The sequence below is a fragment of the Ruditapes philippinarum genome, unplaced genomic scaffold (genome assembly GCF_026571515.1).
Source record: "Ruditapes philippinarum isolate M1 unplaced genomic scaffold, ASM2657151v2 ctg6218_1_1_1_1, whole genome shotgun sequence".
NCBI lineage: Eukaryota > Metazoa > Mollusca > Bivalvia > Venerida > Veneridae > Ruditapes > Ruditapes philippinarum.
In genome coordinates this window covers 24,056-39,121 of record NW_026863803.1, presented here as the reverse complement: position 1 = coordinate 39,121, position 15,066 = coordinate 24,056, and the positions used below count along the sequence as shown (strand labels likewise).

Sequence of the window (15,066 nt, the reverse complement as noted above, 5' to 3'; positions counted from 1 at the left end):
ATCTGAACATAAAAAGAATCAATTTGTGTAAAATATCTATAAATTTCTTGATAAGTTTTTTTGTCAATTATTTCTCTAGTTTTGATTTTTTTTTTTTGAAATTTATAAATTCATCTGGTGTATGAGGCTGTTACATGTAATAAGCAATATTTAGATAGTACTCATCTTTCACTTCAATCTATTTTGTTACATACACATGTTATTGCTCCTAGTAGGTAAGGTCAGATTTGCAAAGAGGAAATATAAATATGATGACACATGTAAATGTACCTTGCAAGGTCCTGTTGAAGTTGACCATTTCTCACAACTCCATGTTCTTGTTTCCCATACTCTGGAATCATGTTAATATACATGTATATGAAAAGTTATGAACCCATTTTAAATCATCTTAATCCTATACAAAGTTAAGTATTGCTGTGTTACAGTGTACACACATTTAAACATTAAGTTAGCATTGTAGCTTCCTCACATAAAAGAATCTAAAGTTTCTAGTAGCAAACTGACAGCAGTGACAGGCAAATTATTTAAAGTTACCTTTACCATTCTGCCCTAGCAATTTAATATAAATAAAGCCATTGAAATAAACCTGTTTTTCACTATTTATTTGTGCAAGTGAACTTAAGCTGTGGACAAGTAGAAAAATTTTAGTTCAACTTGTCCATGGGCAAGTGGAATAAATCCAAAATTCCACACCCCTGTGCAATTTGTAATAAAACAAGAGCTGTCAACAGGACGGCATGCTCGACTATTCTCAATGTTAAGTAGTAAAAGAAGAGCTTGGATAATGTAAAATTTTCTAAGTGAAAAAAGGGCCAAAATTCTGTCAACATCTTAATTTGAGTTATGGGCCTTGGACAGTGACTTATTTTGCTCTAAAATAAATGAGAGAAAATTTCATCCCATTCACTAGTTCTGGAGATAACAACTTGCATGCAAAACATTTACCAAAATGTGACAGCGACCCAACACCAGTGCCAAAAGCCTGAGCAAGTACAATAGCCACCCCTATTCTTGTAATAGTCAAGTTAAAAAAACTGAGATAAAGTAAACCTGAACAGATTAGAAAGTGTGGCTGAGAAGAGTTTACTGCCATCTGGAGACCATAAGCAACGAGTGACACACCCCCTCCACCAAATCTACATAGTGGTGTACAAGTTTCCAAGGCAACATCCCATGCCATCATTGCTGTATCCACTGGGGATGATGACATTAAAATACGGCCATCAGGACTCCACGACAGACTTGTTATTGGACAATGTCCACTCTCCTGTAGAACTTGTACTGAGCTTGATGATGGTCTGAAATATGATATATCCAAATATTATATAGAATAATGACATTTTTCAAAATAAATAGAAATACTTGTGAAAAAATGTTCAATTCACTAAGTTTTCTCTCCAACCTTAAGCAATGCTGCAAAAACAAATGTGTTATTCAGTCATGAAAATGAAGTTAATCAGTATGAAATAGAAGCTATTCGCTATTGTTATTGTTTCTCCAAATAAAATATTTACTACTAAGCTCAGCATTAAGCTTGTGGACCTCTTATAAATTGGTTGCTAGTTTTATCTCCAACTGGCTTTCTTAGATAACTATCCAGTTAATTACCAAATTTTTCCATGTGTGACTAAAACTAAAATCTTGTGACTGACTAAAATCCCATTTGATTTTTGAAAAAGTGGGGACAGACAAATGACCATTAGATTTAATGTTAGAGTCAAGTTGTCATGGAGAAATTTCTTAAAATATTACATCTGTGGGCTAGGGGCAAATTTCCTTTTACTCCCCTAATCAAGCTTCATTTAATAGTAAATAACATTTTTAAAGATTTCAAATGCTTATAATTAATTGTACTTGTACTTGTTTAAAACATCACTGAAAACAATCCTCTAAAAAAAAACATCCTACATTTTTGGATCAGTGTGGTTTAACAATGTGACTAAGCATTTATCTAGATCAGGAACTTTTCACCAAATCTCAACTTACAATGTCCTTATTCTATTCTCATAATTATCAAGACACAAAATCTATTTTCTTTACAATTAAGACACAATAAAGTATGACAATAAATGTTAGTGTATGTTTATAGTTTGGTAGAGAGATATTACCTTGTAGCTAGTGATGTTGGTTCTACATGCCATATCAGTATACAAGATTGACAGCCAACTGCTAGTACTGATGATGAATTCGGTCTGAAATACAGAAATACAAGGATTAAAGGGGGGAAAATAACACTAAAAGATATGTCAAATAACATACCTTTACTGAGCATTTTGAATTGATTTTCACCAAGATGAGCAACTTATAAGATCAGTTTGTCTAACTACTTATATTTGACTAGACCTGGACAATACATAAATATGCTGATAGTAGTGTGTTCTATTCTCATTTCCTACAAGTAACACTACATTGATGCGGAAATTTTCTACATTCATGTAGAGTAATAATTGAGGTAAAATCAAAATATTTAACCCAAGTAACCCTGATTAATTACTCTGGAGACATGAATGAAGTTTCATGTTGTTGTGGAAAAAGTACTTGCATGTAAAATCTTAATGAAGTACTAATCTTTGGTTATCAACCCTTCACATGCTAATATCTTATAATGGACATACACAACCTTCAATCAGGACAAAACTATTCATCATTTGAAGGGTAAATTTCTAAATATTGGCTGCATAGCATGCAGACCATGATCAGATAGATGTGACTACTGATGGGACACTGAGAAAGATATTAAATAGTCAAAATTTTATACATCAAACAGATCAAAGTAAAATTTAACTTCCTTATTTATCATATAAATATCTGTACAAACATGTTTAAAAAAAATGTTGAATTTACTGTCATGCAAATTCATTTGTTGTTTCAAATCTACAAAACAAAAGATAATCTTTGTCAAAACTTTTCAAAAGATATATCAGCAACATTTTACAAATAGAAGAAAAAGATCAAGATTTCCATTGTTAAACATTATAATGCAAAAAAAGTTTAAACATGCAACTTTAAAGCTACTCTGTGGAAGAAGAAAAAACCAGAAGAATCTTTTTCTTCATAAATAACATATTGTGAATGTCAGAGATACTTGAATATCAGACAAAATAATTTCAGACAAATCTGGATATAACAGAGACACTAACAAGCTATAAACAAGAGCAGCCAATGCTGTGATAACGCTGGTCTGTTATTAACAAATTTTGTCAAAAATTCATGTAAAAAAAAAAACCGAAAAAGTCAAAAAATATTTCTTTCAAAATAATGTCTTACTTTACTGTATTTTTTAACAAGTATCATGTTGATACATTCACAGTTTTAAAATCATTCTTCTTCAGTTAAAAGCAAAGTTAAGATGTTGGAAAGGGTAAGAATGGTGTGAAAATTTCATAATTCATGATTTTATTAGAAAATATGAAAATCTAGATTTACTAAATATCCGTCAAACATTCTTTAAGTGTAGACAAGATCTTCTGTTTTTATGAGCATACAAGTAAGTACAATTTTATATAAACAAATTAAATGCGTGTTAACACTAGTTTAAGATACTTCTCCAGTTTGTTTGAGGATTTAAAAAAAAAGAAAATCTAAAAAAATAAAATGTGCATTTACAAGTTTTTGCTACAAACAATGTTTGTTTGCTACATTTTGATGTACACAGAAGCTAATCTGAGTGCTGATGCAGTATATTCCATGCTAGCTGCTAAAATAGATACAATTAACAGTGAAATGTCCTTGTTACGTCAGGTTCTAATGTCAACAAAGTCAGAACTGGCATTTACTCAGACAAAACTTAAATCAACTGAGACAGAAGTAAACATGATAAAAAGACAATGTGGACTTATTTCAGGAATCACAACAAATGTAAGTTAACACATTCTATAACTATGCTAGCAGCAGCTGGGATAACTTTCATTCATGTGAGGTTGAAGAAATAACCATTGCTTGTTTTCCTATATAAATCCAATAATGACAAATTTTGTATCATTAATTAAGCATTTTAAATAATTTTCAGACAAGGTCTCCAATCACTCCAACTGAAAACTCTACAAGTACCTCATTTGAAGATGAAACATGTTGTCAAGTTGTTGAGAAGGCAATTATAAGAATGAAAGCAGAACAGAAACAGACAAAACAAGATATAGAAAACGTGTAAGTTGATATCCTTTTATAATACATTTATAAAACTTTATATTTCTTTAGACAAATACAGAATTATCTTTTAAATATTACAAGAATTTGTAACAGAGTTCCAAACATCCCCCGCCTCGGGGAAGTATTATATGAAGCACAAAATTATGCTATTTCAAAAGATTGAGGTATTGATCTCAGGACATTCAGTCAAAAAATATCATTAATGCTAGATCTGCAAATGCAACAATAAATTTATTAAAGAAATAAAATGAAACATGGAATTTAAAAATTTATCATGTTAAGCTTTGACCTCTAAGTGTGACCTTTACCTTGGAGGTTGGGGTGCAGGTGTTGTGCATCACATATGGTCTTATTATTGTAACTTTTGTGCCAAGTATTTTTAAAATCCCTTGAACTATGAAAAAGTTATAGATCGGGCACAAAATATACCCTATTACAGACTATGTTAATCTTTGACCTCTAAGTGTGACCTTGGAGGTAGGGTCCCATGTTTTGCGCCTGACATATCATCCTATTATTGTGATTATTTGTGCGAAGTATTCTTAAAATCCCTTGATTTATGAAAAAAGTATGGACAGGACAAAAAATATACCCTAAAACAGACTATATAAATCTTTTACCTCTAAGTGTGACCTTGACCTTGGAGGCAGGGACACAGGTGTTACGCATGACATATTATCTTATCATTGTGACTATTTGTGCCAAGTATATTCAAAATCCCTTGATCTATAAAGAAGTTATGTACGGGACACAAAATATACCATATAACAGACTCTGTTAACCTTTGACCTCTAAGTGTGACCTTGACCTTGGAGGTAAGGGTGCAGGTGTTGTACTTGACATATCCTGTTATTAATGTGACAATTTGTGCCAAGTTATTTCAAAATCCCGAAGAAGTTCTAGATCGGACACAAAATATACCCTAAAACTGACTATGTTAATTTTTGACCTCTAAGAGTGACCTTGAACTTGGAGGTAGGGATGCAGAAGTTGTGCGTGACACATTGTCTTATTATAGTGACTATTTGTGGCAAATATTTACAAAATCCTTTTATCTATGAAAAAGTTATGGACACTGATACCAGAGTGTAAGTACAATAGAACTCCCTATTTCTAAATTGTTAACCTAGCCTAACAAGAGCCCGGTTTGAGCCGGTGATGCTCCCCGAATAGGTTTTGGACACAGGAAAGTACACCTCTTGTAGTTTCAGAGTTATGTCCGTGGAAAAAGTTCAAAGTGCAATAATTCCAAAACTTGGCAAGGCAGAGTTACAGTTCTTTGCACTGCACTTCTAATCAATGTGATCTATCAACCTACAAAGTTTCTTGATGATATCTCTTATGATTTCCGAGTTATGTCCTGGACAATTCAAAAAGTAAAAATAAACAAAGGGCAATAACTCCAGAATTAGGCAAGGTAGAGTAATGATTATTTGTGCATTGCACATCTACCCATGAAATTATCTACCTACAAAGTTTCATGTTGATATCTCTTATAGTTTTACAGCTATGTCCTGGACAAGATTTTTCTAAAAGGGGAGATTATTCAAAAATAAGGCTTAACAGAGTTATGGTTCTTTAGCACTGCACCTCTACTCAATGAGATCTATCTACCTACAATGTTTCATGTTGATATCTCTTATAGTTTTAGAGTTATGCCCCGGACAAGATTTTTCTATAAGGGGAGATAATTCAATCAAAGCACTGAAAGTACTGAAGTATACATTGCTTGATAATATAATCCTTTTTTGTCATCAAGGCCATGTTGATTTTAACCTACTGACCCCGAAAACAATAGGGGTCATCTTCTGACCAAGGTCAATGTCCCTAACAAGTGACTCACTTGCACCAAGGCTTTTTTCTTCCAAAGTTATTTATGAGACAAGGAAGATGTGATGTTCCATATGTGTATTGCTAGGCAAGCTGATAGATGAGCAATAAAGAAATCATTTTTTGAAACACCCGTTAAATGGACTGCAGTATAGAATATTGAAACAGTCATATTGAGTTTCCAGTGATGCTATCTAATAAAATACATGATCTGGCTTGAACTCTATACAAAGTCAATTAAATGAATCATCCTACAAGACTTAATTACCAAATTATAGTACATCTATGTTACTGTACTTTGATGCATTAATACATATATTCTGGTGTGTTGTATTCATCTCTACACATTAATTTTCAAATGCATTACTTTATCGTTTATTAATAAAAATGAAATCTATAATCAAAATAATTCAAATGTACTGTAATATTTTCATTATTAAAAATTGTACATTTTTCATATAAACCTTTCAAAAATTATTTATTGGACAGAATTTAAAAGGGGTTTTTTTTTCCATATCAGTCGGGTTTCCCAACTTTTTTTTTCTATTTTGGCATTGACTTTTCTTTTTTTAACCCAAAGGTGACCATGTTCAACTCGAGCAAACATGTCAACACTTTCTTACGATGTTGTGTGAAAATTGGGGAAAAATTTGCCCGAAAGTTAAACAAACAAAAAGACCAGCGTTTGTTAACAACTGCAATGTCAACGTCGGAACACAGGGTTGTTTTAACATTTAAACTGACAAATGATAAATGTAAAGGGTTGGGCCGGGGGTATCCATGCAAATGGTGGACAGTACACAGTTGAAATAAGATGGATGGCCCGACAATTCACAATTGCTTAAAACCCAACCTTGAGGTTTTTCACAGAAATAAATAATAAGATACTGCGTAATGATTAAGTAAATTATTGCTTTTCTATACGAGGGGTGATCCAAAAATTGGTGGACACCCTTCAAAAAGTAATAAAGCAAATCACATGAAATTCTAGTATCTTATTTAGTGAGCATATGTCGGCAAATTCTCAAAATATTGTAAAGATTGTACAAGAATTAGCTATTCTGCACCAGATTATATATACATGTATAGACATGACAAAACGCGGCGCAGCTCACGACGTCACAAACGACGTTATGCTATCATAGGAAGTAATCTACGTTACCGTTTTGCCTTATAACTTTCCAAAGTATTCCCCTTTAACCTGCACACATTTTTCATGGCGGCGGACCCAGTCTCTAAATGTACTCGCATACCATTCCTGGCTGAATGATGACAGTATGCATTGGGTGGCTCCTCCCAACTCGTCTAGATTGTCAAAACGTTCTCCCTCTCAAACTTTTTCTTTAACCTGGGAAACAAGGCGAAGTCACATGGGGAAAGATCAGGCGAATATGGTGGATGACTGAGTATTTCTGCTCCAAGCTGGATTTGAATGGTCAGCTGTGTGTCCCGGGCACGGTGAGCAGGTGCATTGTCTTTGGTGAAAAATTAAATTGTCAATAGATTCGGGTCGCTTTTTTCTCAATGTGTGCATCAAAGCTCGACCAATCAAGGTCGACCAATCCGTGAATCCTCCCCTACACTTTTCCCTTCCATCCGAAAATCGGCGATGCCACTTATAAAACTAGAGAACGACACACTGACGGTTTATTTGTCACACTTTCGATCATTGTTTTTGTCTCGTCAGGCGTCTTTCCAAGATTAACACAGAACTGTATAACTGTCCGAATTTTTGCTGGATATGTTCTTTAATCTATTGTAACTTCGCAAGTTCATATAGCATATAAATATAAAAACGACTGTTCGATTAGTTTTTACTATAAACAAATAAAAAGTAAAAAGTTAATTATTTAAACGATTGAAAAGTCTAATTGTATGGGTGTTTTTATTCATATACCTTTTTTATCGCGAGTCCAATATGGTTTTCGGCTTTCCGATGTTTTAACGCTGACTGCTACATAGCCGAAAAAACACAAGTTTTTCATACTGTACTTATTGCAAAAAAATAACTGACATTTTACAAAGGTAATAATTTTATGTAATAGTTATTCATTTAAAACGGTTGAAAAATGTATTAAGCAGCACTTTTTTAAATATATCTTTTTTATCGCAAGTAAATGTGTTGTTTGTTTGGGGGTTTTTTTGTTGTTGTTTTTTTTTTTTTTTTTTGCTTTTCTATGTTTTTGACGCTAGGCAGTAACATAGCTGAAAAACACTTTCATAAAATGTTTATTACAAAAATATTACTGATATTGCTTACAAATAATGTTATAAATCATTCATTTAAACGGTTTTGAAAAATTTATTTAATAGTTCTAATTTTAAAAATGTCCATTTCATCGCCAGTAAAAAATGTTTGTTTTTGTTTTTTTTTTGTGCTTTTTTTTTGGCTTTTCCATGTTTTTGACGCTAGACCGTTACGTAAACGAAAAACACTTTCATACTGTATTTATAAAAATAATATCACTGACATTTTCCATTGGTAACAAAAGAAAGTAATAGTTATTCATTCATTTAAAAGGTTGAAAAAAAAAAAATAGCGGCTCTTGTTTTAACTACGACTATTTTAACGCCTGTAAAAAATGTGTGTGTGTGTTTTTTTGTTTTTTTTTTTTTTTGGCTTTTCCATGTTTTTTTTTTTTAAGCTAGACTGTTACTTTGCCGAAAACACTTTCATATCGCATTAAATACAGAATAGAATCATTCTCTAATTTACACTGGTTGCAAAAAAGAAAGTAAATTTTAATCATTTAAAGGATAGAAAAAAAGTAGATAAAACTAATTTTGTTGGAATTTATACCAATTGTATCGCCGTGAAAAGTGTTTTTCGGCTTATCCATATTTTCTAAGATTATCCGTTGAGTTTCCAAAAACATTTTTATAGTGTGTTCTTTTTGATATAATGCTGACAATTAACTGATAAATTAATTGATCGGAATTGTGAAAAACAATTTCTCTGGTGATTAAAATGGAAATTAGCATTTTTTTTTTTTTGCCTGTGACATGTGTTTTTCGGCTTTTCTATGTGCGACGCAGGCTCAGCGAATACATTCATCAGCGTATTTTATGATATATCATCGATTTAAAACTGATGTTATTGAACCCATTTCATCAAATAAGCATCAAAAATTGTTTATATTGCTGAATTTAATCACAGCCTAAATATTTCTTTTTGTATATTAAGTGTTTTTCGGTATTTTTTGGGGTTTTTCGGTGTTTTTCGGCAATTCCATGCACCCATTAATATAAGAAGATTTAAATAATTCCTATTTTCTGAACATAAATTTAATGTATTTATTTCTTAATGCTTACACTGATTTACAGTCAGTTTCAAATGATTATTTCTTATCGTCGAATCTGGCCACATATGCCTATATTTAGCTCCACGCTCTGGCTTAATCGTCAATATCCCAAGTTCGACGAATTGTTATGGGTCGAACGGTCGAGCGGCCGAATCTTTTTTTTTTACCCGTACTGAATCAGGCAATCTTCGCTGAATTTCGAAACATATTTCTTTTCAAAAGTCTAAGGCATACAAAAGTGAAAGGAAAATCAGGTGTAAAAAAGGCATTCAAAAGAATAGCTTACGGAATTTCTATTTTTCGAAGCCACGATAATTGCCAGGTTTAAAAAAAAAAAAAAAACATTTTCCGGTATACGCTGGTAAATTTTGTTACGGAGCTCCATACTCATTTTGTAAAACATTTTAGGGCAATTTTATTGCATAAATGTAAATCGGGAATTTTATTTGATTAAATATCTATCTGAGATGTTTCGTCCCATTTATATAATTCTGACGACCTTACTATATTTACGATGTATTCATTCATGCTAGCAAGCGCATGCGTATATGCGAAGTTTAACGCGTAGGTATAAACTACGATTTTATCAATGAACTTTTATTTTTTGTTTTCTTTAAAGGAATATAGAGTCTATTATTTCATGAAAATGAACGATTTGGAAATTTCAAAGCATTTAAACAACTTTTCAAACACTATTTTAATGATGTGTAGTCGGAATGTAATGCTACTGCAGAATGAAGAACTAGTTTCTATAGCGGTTTTTATCCGGGAGTGGATGTTGTTCGGTAATGCATTAAACCTGTATCTTTTCTGAGATATAGCTTATAACTCTGTATACATTGCAAGCAATGTATACAAAAACCAGGCAAAATAGAGTTATGGTTCTTTGACACTGCACTCCCCCTCGATGCCCTCTACCACTGTATGAAGTTTCAACAAGTTATCTCCAAGGGTTTTCAAATAATGTTCCGGACAAAGTTCAAGTTCAAAGTATTAAAATAAACAAAGGGCAATAACTCCAAAATTAGGACAAAAAGAGTTATTGTTCTTATGCACTGCACATCTACGTATTGAGATCTATTCACCTTCAAAGTTTCATGTTGATATCTCTTATAGTTTTAGAGTTATGCCCCGGACAAGATTTTTCTATAAGGGGAGATAATTCAAAAACCAGGCAAAATAGAGTTATGGTTCTTTGACACTGCACTCTCCCTCGATGCCCTCTACCACTGTATGAAGTTTCAACAAATTATCTCCAAGGGTTTTCAAGTTATGTTCCGAACAAAGTTCAAAGTATTAAAATTAACAAAGGGTAATAACTCCAAAATTAGGATGAAAAGAGTTATTGTTCTTATGCACTGCACATCTACCCATTGAGATCTATTCACCTACAAAGTTTCATGTTGATATCTCTTATAGTTTTAGAGTTATGCCCCGGACAAGATTTTTCTATAAGGGGAGATAATTCAAAAACCAGGCAAAATAGAGTTATGGTTCTTTGACACTGCACTCCCCCTCGATGCCCTCTACCACTGTATGAAGTTTCAACAAATTATCTCCAAGGGTTTTCAAGTTATTTTCAAGTTACTTTGAACAGTTTTTTTTCCACAAAAAGTACTGTAAATGTAAAAAGTTTTGTGTAATGGTGAAACAATGTGTGTCATTAAATGAGAACTACATTCATTTTTGGGTAAAATTCTTTATTGCAGCAATTTGTTGAAATTTTGAAAATTCTAAATGAAAATGTCTAATTTGTATCTCAGTTTGAAAAGCTGCATTTCCAAATTAATTTGGTCCATTCTTTAAAAAAAAGTCATTTTTTTAATGACCTTGCTATGGTTTTACAGATCACTTCAAGCCAGAATGAGACAATTTCAAAATCCATCAAAGACAGTAAAAGTTAAGTTACATGTATGAACCAAACACAGAGAGATAGACTCCAATTTTGGCCATTTCATACATCTAAAATGTTGGCCACTTGATACATCGACAATTTTGGCCACTTTATACATTGACAATTTTGGCCACTTTATACAAAACTGTTTTGGCTACTTTAAACATCTACAATTTTGGCCACTATATACATCGACAAATTTGGCTACTTTATACATCGACAATTTTTGCCAATTTATACATCTACAATGTTGGCCACTTGATACATCGACAATTTTGGCCACTTTATACATTGACAATTTTGGCCACTTTATACAAAACTGTTTTGGCCACTTTAAACATCTACAATTTTGGCCACTATATACATCGACAAATTTGGCTACTTTATACATCGACAATTTTTGCCAATTTATACATCAACAATTTTGGCAACTATATACATTGACAATTTTGGCTGCTTTATATATCGACAATTTAGGCCACTTTATATATCGACAATATTGGCCAATTGATACATTGACAATTTTGGCCAATTCATACATTGACAATTCTGCCCACTTTATATATCGACAATTTTGGCCACTTTATACATCAACAATTTTTGCCAATTTATACATTGACAATTTTGGCCACTTTATACATTGACAATTCTGGCCACTTTAAACACAGTTTTGGCCACTTTATACATCGACAATTTTTGCAAATTTATACATCTATGTATAAGCTATAATCTGCTTAGGACCTGCATTATGTGTATGGCAAATCATCCGACAATGTTCAATTGATATATGCCACAGACAGAATGAAGGGGCATTAACTTTATCACTTCCTTTAGGGACATATGAAAGATAATTTTATTTTCTTAACATAGATTCTTTTTTTTCTTCAAAATTTCTCGAACAAAAAAGGAAAGAAACATTGGCAGCTAACAGTTTAACATGAAAAACATTTGATTTTCAAACCGTACCAATATATTTTAGAGATATTATATTTTATTTATTTTATATAAATGCAGGATAGAGAAGAAAGTGGCTAAAGTAAATGAAGGTATTGCAAGAAATAGTGAGGGGTTGGTATCCATGGAGACTAAAATAGACAAACTGGCTGTAGACCTTGTTAGCCTCAGGAACAACAGTGACAAACAGTTGGTAAAGATGGGACAAGAGGCAAAAGTGTTGATCGAAGAGATGGCAAGTTACAACTTGGAAATTGTGAAAACAGAGACAAAAATTATAAAAACTAATAACAATTTATATGTTATATCTAGAAACTTGGACAACCTAACACAACAAATAAGAAATGAAATGAAAGATATCAAAAAAGAAATATCAAATAACACTCTTGATCTAAAAAAATTGGAAAGGAATCTTGAGAAGGAAGCTGAGAATCTGCAGGAACTATCCAACAATCATGAAAAACTTTCCATGACAGTGGAACAACAACAAAATACCTTTGATAAAGAGATACAAAATAAAACAATGTGTCAGATTAAAACCAGATCAGAGTTAGAAAAACTTTCAAGCAACCTCAATGACTTAACAAACAATCATGCCAGACTTGCTGAGACAGTTCAAGACCAGAGCTCACAAATCACAAAGGTTGTAAAATCTGAAATGGAGAAAACGGAGCATTGCCAATCAGGTCATGTCCGTAATTGGAATAACGACAACCCATTTCCCATCACATTTACAATAACTTTCAAGAAGCCTTTTACAAACACACCTGCATTTACCATGGGCGCTTCTATGCTTGACTTCTATAAAGACAGAAATTTGAGACTATCATTGACTGTGAAAGAATTGTCTAACAAACAAGCCAAAGTACATGCTACTGTATGGGCTGATACAAAAATCAGTGGTGCTGGTTTTCATTGGATGGCTTGCCCGACTTAAAAACTGCATTAAAATTATAATGCTTAGTGACTATTTTTCTTTAGAGTTAACTTAAGTTTTATTCTGTTACAGAATTTTTTCCCCTGAATTGTGAATTTGTCCGGTACCATGTAAATTATGGGGGAAAAATCGGAAATTGTGATTTTTTTCTTTTCAGATAATTATATACAATTACTTTAATCAAACTCCACGCTCAGATTGGTTCTTATACAATCTGTTCTTTTTCTTTCTTACATCAAAAATACTAATGTGAAACCTAAATGACCCTTTTTTCAGATATTTCACAAGAAATTCACCATTCTTTAAGGTTTTTTTTTTCATTGTCTTTTACATTGTCCTTTATTATTTGGAAACTGTCTGACACATTTGATACATTCAGCTTCAAAACATCTTTGTAATCAAAGTATGAAACTATAAAAGTGTTATTATTCTTATTGAATACTTTTGGATGAAAAATATCATAGAAGATGTAAACCATCACCAATAGTAGTATGATTTAAATTGTTTACTAAAAGAAGACAAAATCTGATTGTTTTATTTCAGTACTATAAAAGTGAAAAGGAATATAATTCTCTCTATGCCAATTTTATGTCAAAATCAATTAATAATTGTTGCAACATTTGTATAATCATCATGTATCATACTTTATTAGGTAATTGGTATCAAATGCCCTTTACAAAACAAGAGCCCGGTTTGAGCCGTCTGATGCTCCCCAAATAGGTTTTTGACACAGGAAAGTACACCTCTTGTAGCTTCAGAGTTATGTCCCTGGAAAAAGTTCAAAGTGCAATAATTCCAAAATTAGGCAAGGCAGAGTTACTGTTCTTTGCACTGCACTTCTAATCAATGCGATCTATCAACCTACAATTTTAGTTTCTTGTTGATATCTTTTATGGTTTCCGAGTTATGTCCCGGACAACTTCAAAATGTAAAAATGAACAAAGGGCAATTACTACAAAATTTGGCAAGGTGGAGTTCAAGTTCTTGTGCACTGCACATCTACCCATTGAGATCCATCTACCTACAAAGTTTCATGTTGATATCTCTTGTAGTTTTAGTTATTTCCTGGACAAGATTTTTTTAAAAGGGGAGATAATTAAAAAAATTGGTCAAAATAGAGTTATGGTTTTTTTGTTCTGCACTTATACTCAATGAGATCAATCTACCAACAAAGTTTCATGTTAATATATATCTTATAATTTTAGAGTCATTTCCCAGACAAAGTTCAAAAAGTAAAAATAAACAAAGGGCAATAACTCCAGAATTAGGCAAGGCAGAGTTATAATTCTTGTGCACTGCAAATCTACCCATTTAGATATATCTACCTACAAAGTTTCATGTTGATATCTCTTATAGTTTTGACAAGATTTTTCTAAAAGGGGAGATAATTCAAAAATGAGGCTTAACAGAGTTAAAGTTCTTTTGCACTGCACTTTTACTCAGTGAGATCTATCTACCTATAATGTTTCATCTTGATATCTCTTATAGTTTTATAGTTTTAGAGTTATGTTCCAGACACAGTTCAAAGTGTTAAAATTAACAAAGGGCAATAACTCCAAAATTAGGAAGAAAAGAGTTATTGTTCTTATGCACTGCACATCTACCCATTGAGATCTATTCTATCTCTTATTGTTTAGAGTTATGTCCCGGACAAGATTTTTCTATAAGGGGAGATAATTCAAAAACCGGGCAAAATAGAGTTATGGTTTTTTGACACTGCTCTCCCCCTCAATGCCCTCTTGACCACTGAATGAAGTTTAAACAAATTATCTCCAAGGGTTTTCAAGTTATGCTCCCGACAAGACAACGGACTAACAGACAGACGGATGTTCTAACAGGAGAGTAATAATGTGGCTACTCTAATGTTCTCTCTATTGTTCTTTTTAGCCACACAAAAGAAAATAGCCACATAAAAGCATTACAGAATGAATGACATCAAAGAGAAAGAACAGTTACCTATTGTCCCTCTAGCCACATAATTACTGTCCTGTGAGTGCTGA

The 15,066-nt window shown here is 32.4% G+C and overlaps 2 protein-coding genes across 2 annotated transcripts in view; one reads left to right on the top strand and one right to left on the bottom strand.

The window, feature by feature from the left end:
• The window catches only part of LOC132723381 (aladin-like), a 45,433-nt gene that overhangs the window by 12,164 nt on the left and 18,203 nt on the right, over window positions 1-15,066 (bottom strand). The window contains 4 exon segments of the mRNA XM_060708088.1: window positions 271-331; window positions 1,051-1,103; window positions 1,106-1,298; window positions 2,109-2,192. Of these exon segments, the coding sequence (XP_060564071.1) occupies window positions 271-331; window positions 1,051-1,103; window positions 1,106-1,298; window positions 2,109-2,192 (391 nt within the window).
• On the top strand, window positions 3,513-13,487 carry LOC132723380 (rho-associated protein kinase 2-like). Its single transcript, XM_060708087.1, has 3 exons — window positions 3,513-3,858; window positions 4,010-4,146; window positions 12,190-13,487. The coding sequence occupies exons 1-3, from the start codon at window positions 3,595-3,597 to the stop codon at window positions 13,064-13,066; spliced, it is 1,278 nt and encodes a 425-aa protein (XP_060564070.1). The 5' UTR covers window positions 3,513-3,594; the 3' UTR covers window positions 13,067-13,487.

Excerpts from the sequence above, each read along its gene's own strand:
- LOC132723380 (XM_060708087.1), top strand. The coding sequence starts at position 3,595 with ATGTGCATTTACAAGTTTTTGCTACAAACAATGTTTGTTTGCTACATT. Across the intron at positions 3,859-4,009 it reads TTTCAGGAATCACAACAAAT|ACAAGGTCTCCAATCACTCC; the intron begins GTAAGTTAACAC and ends AATAATTTTCAG. Across the intron at positions 4,147-12,189 it reads AAACAAGATATAGAAAACGT|GATAGAGAAGAAAGTGGCTA; the intron begins GTAAGTTGATAT and ends ATATAAATGCAG.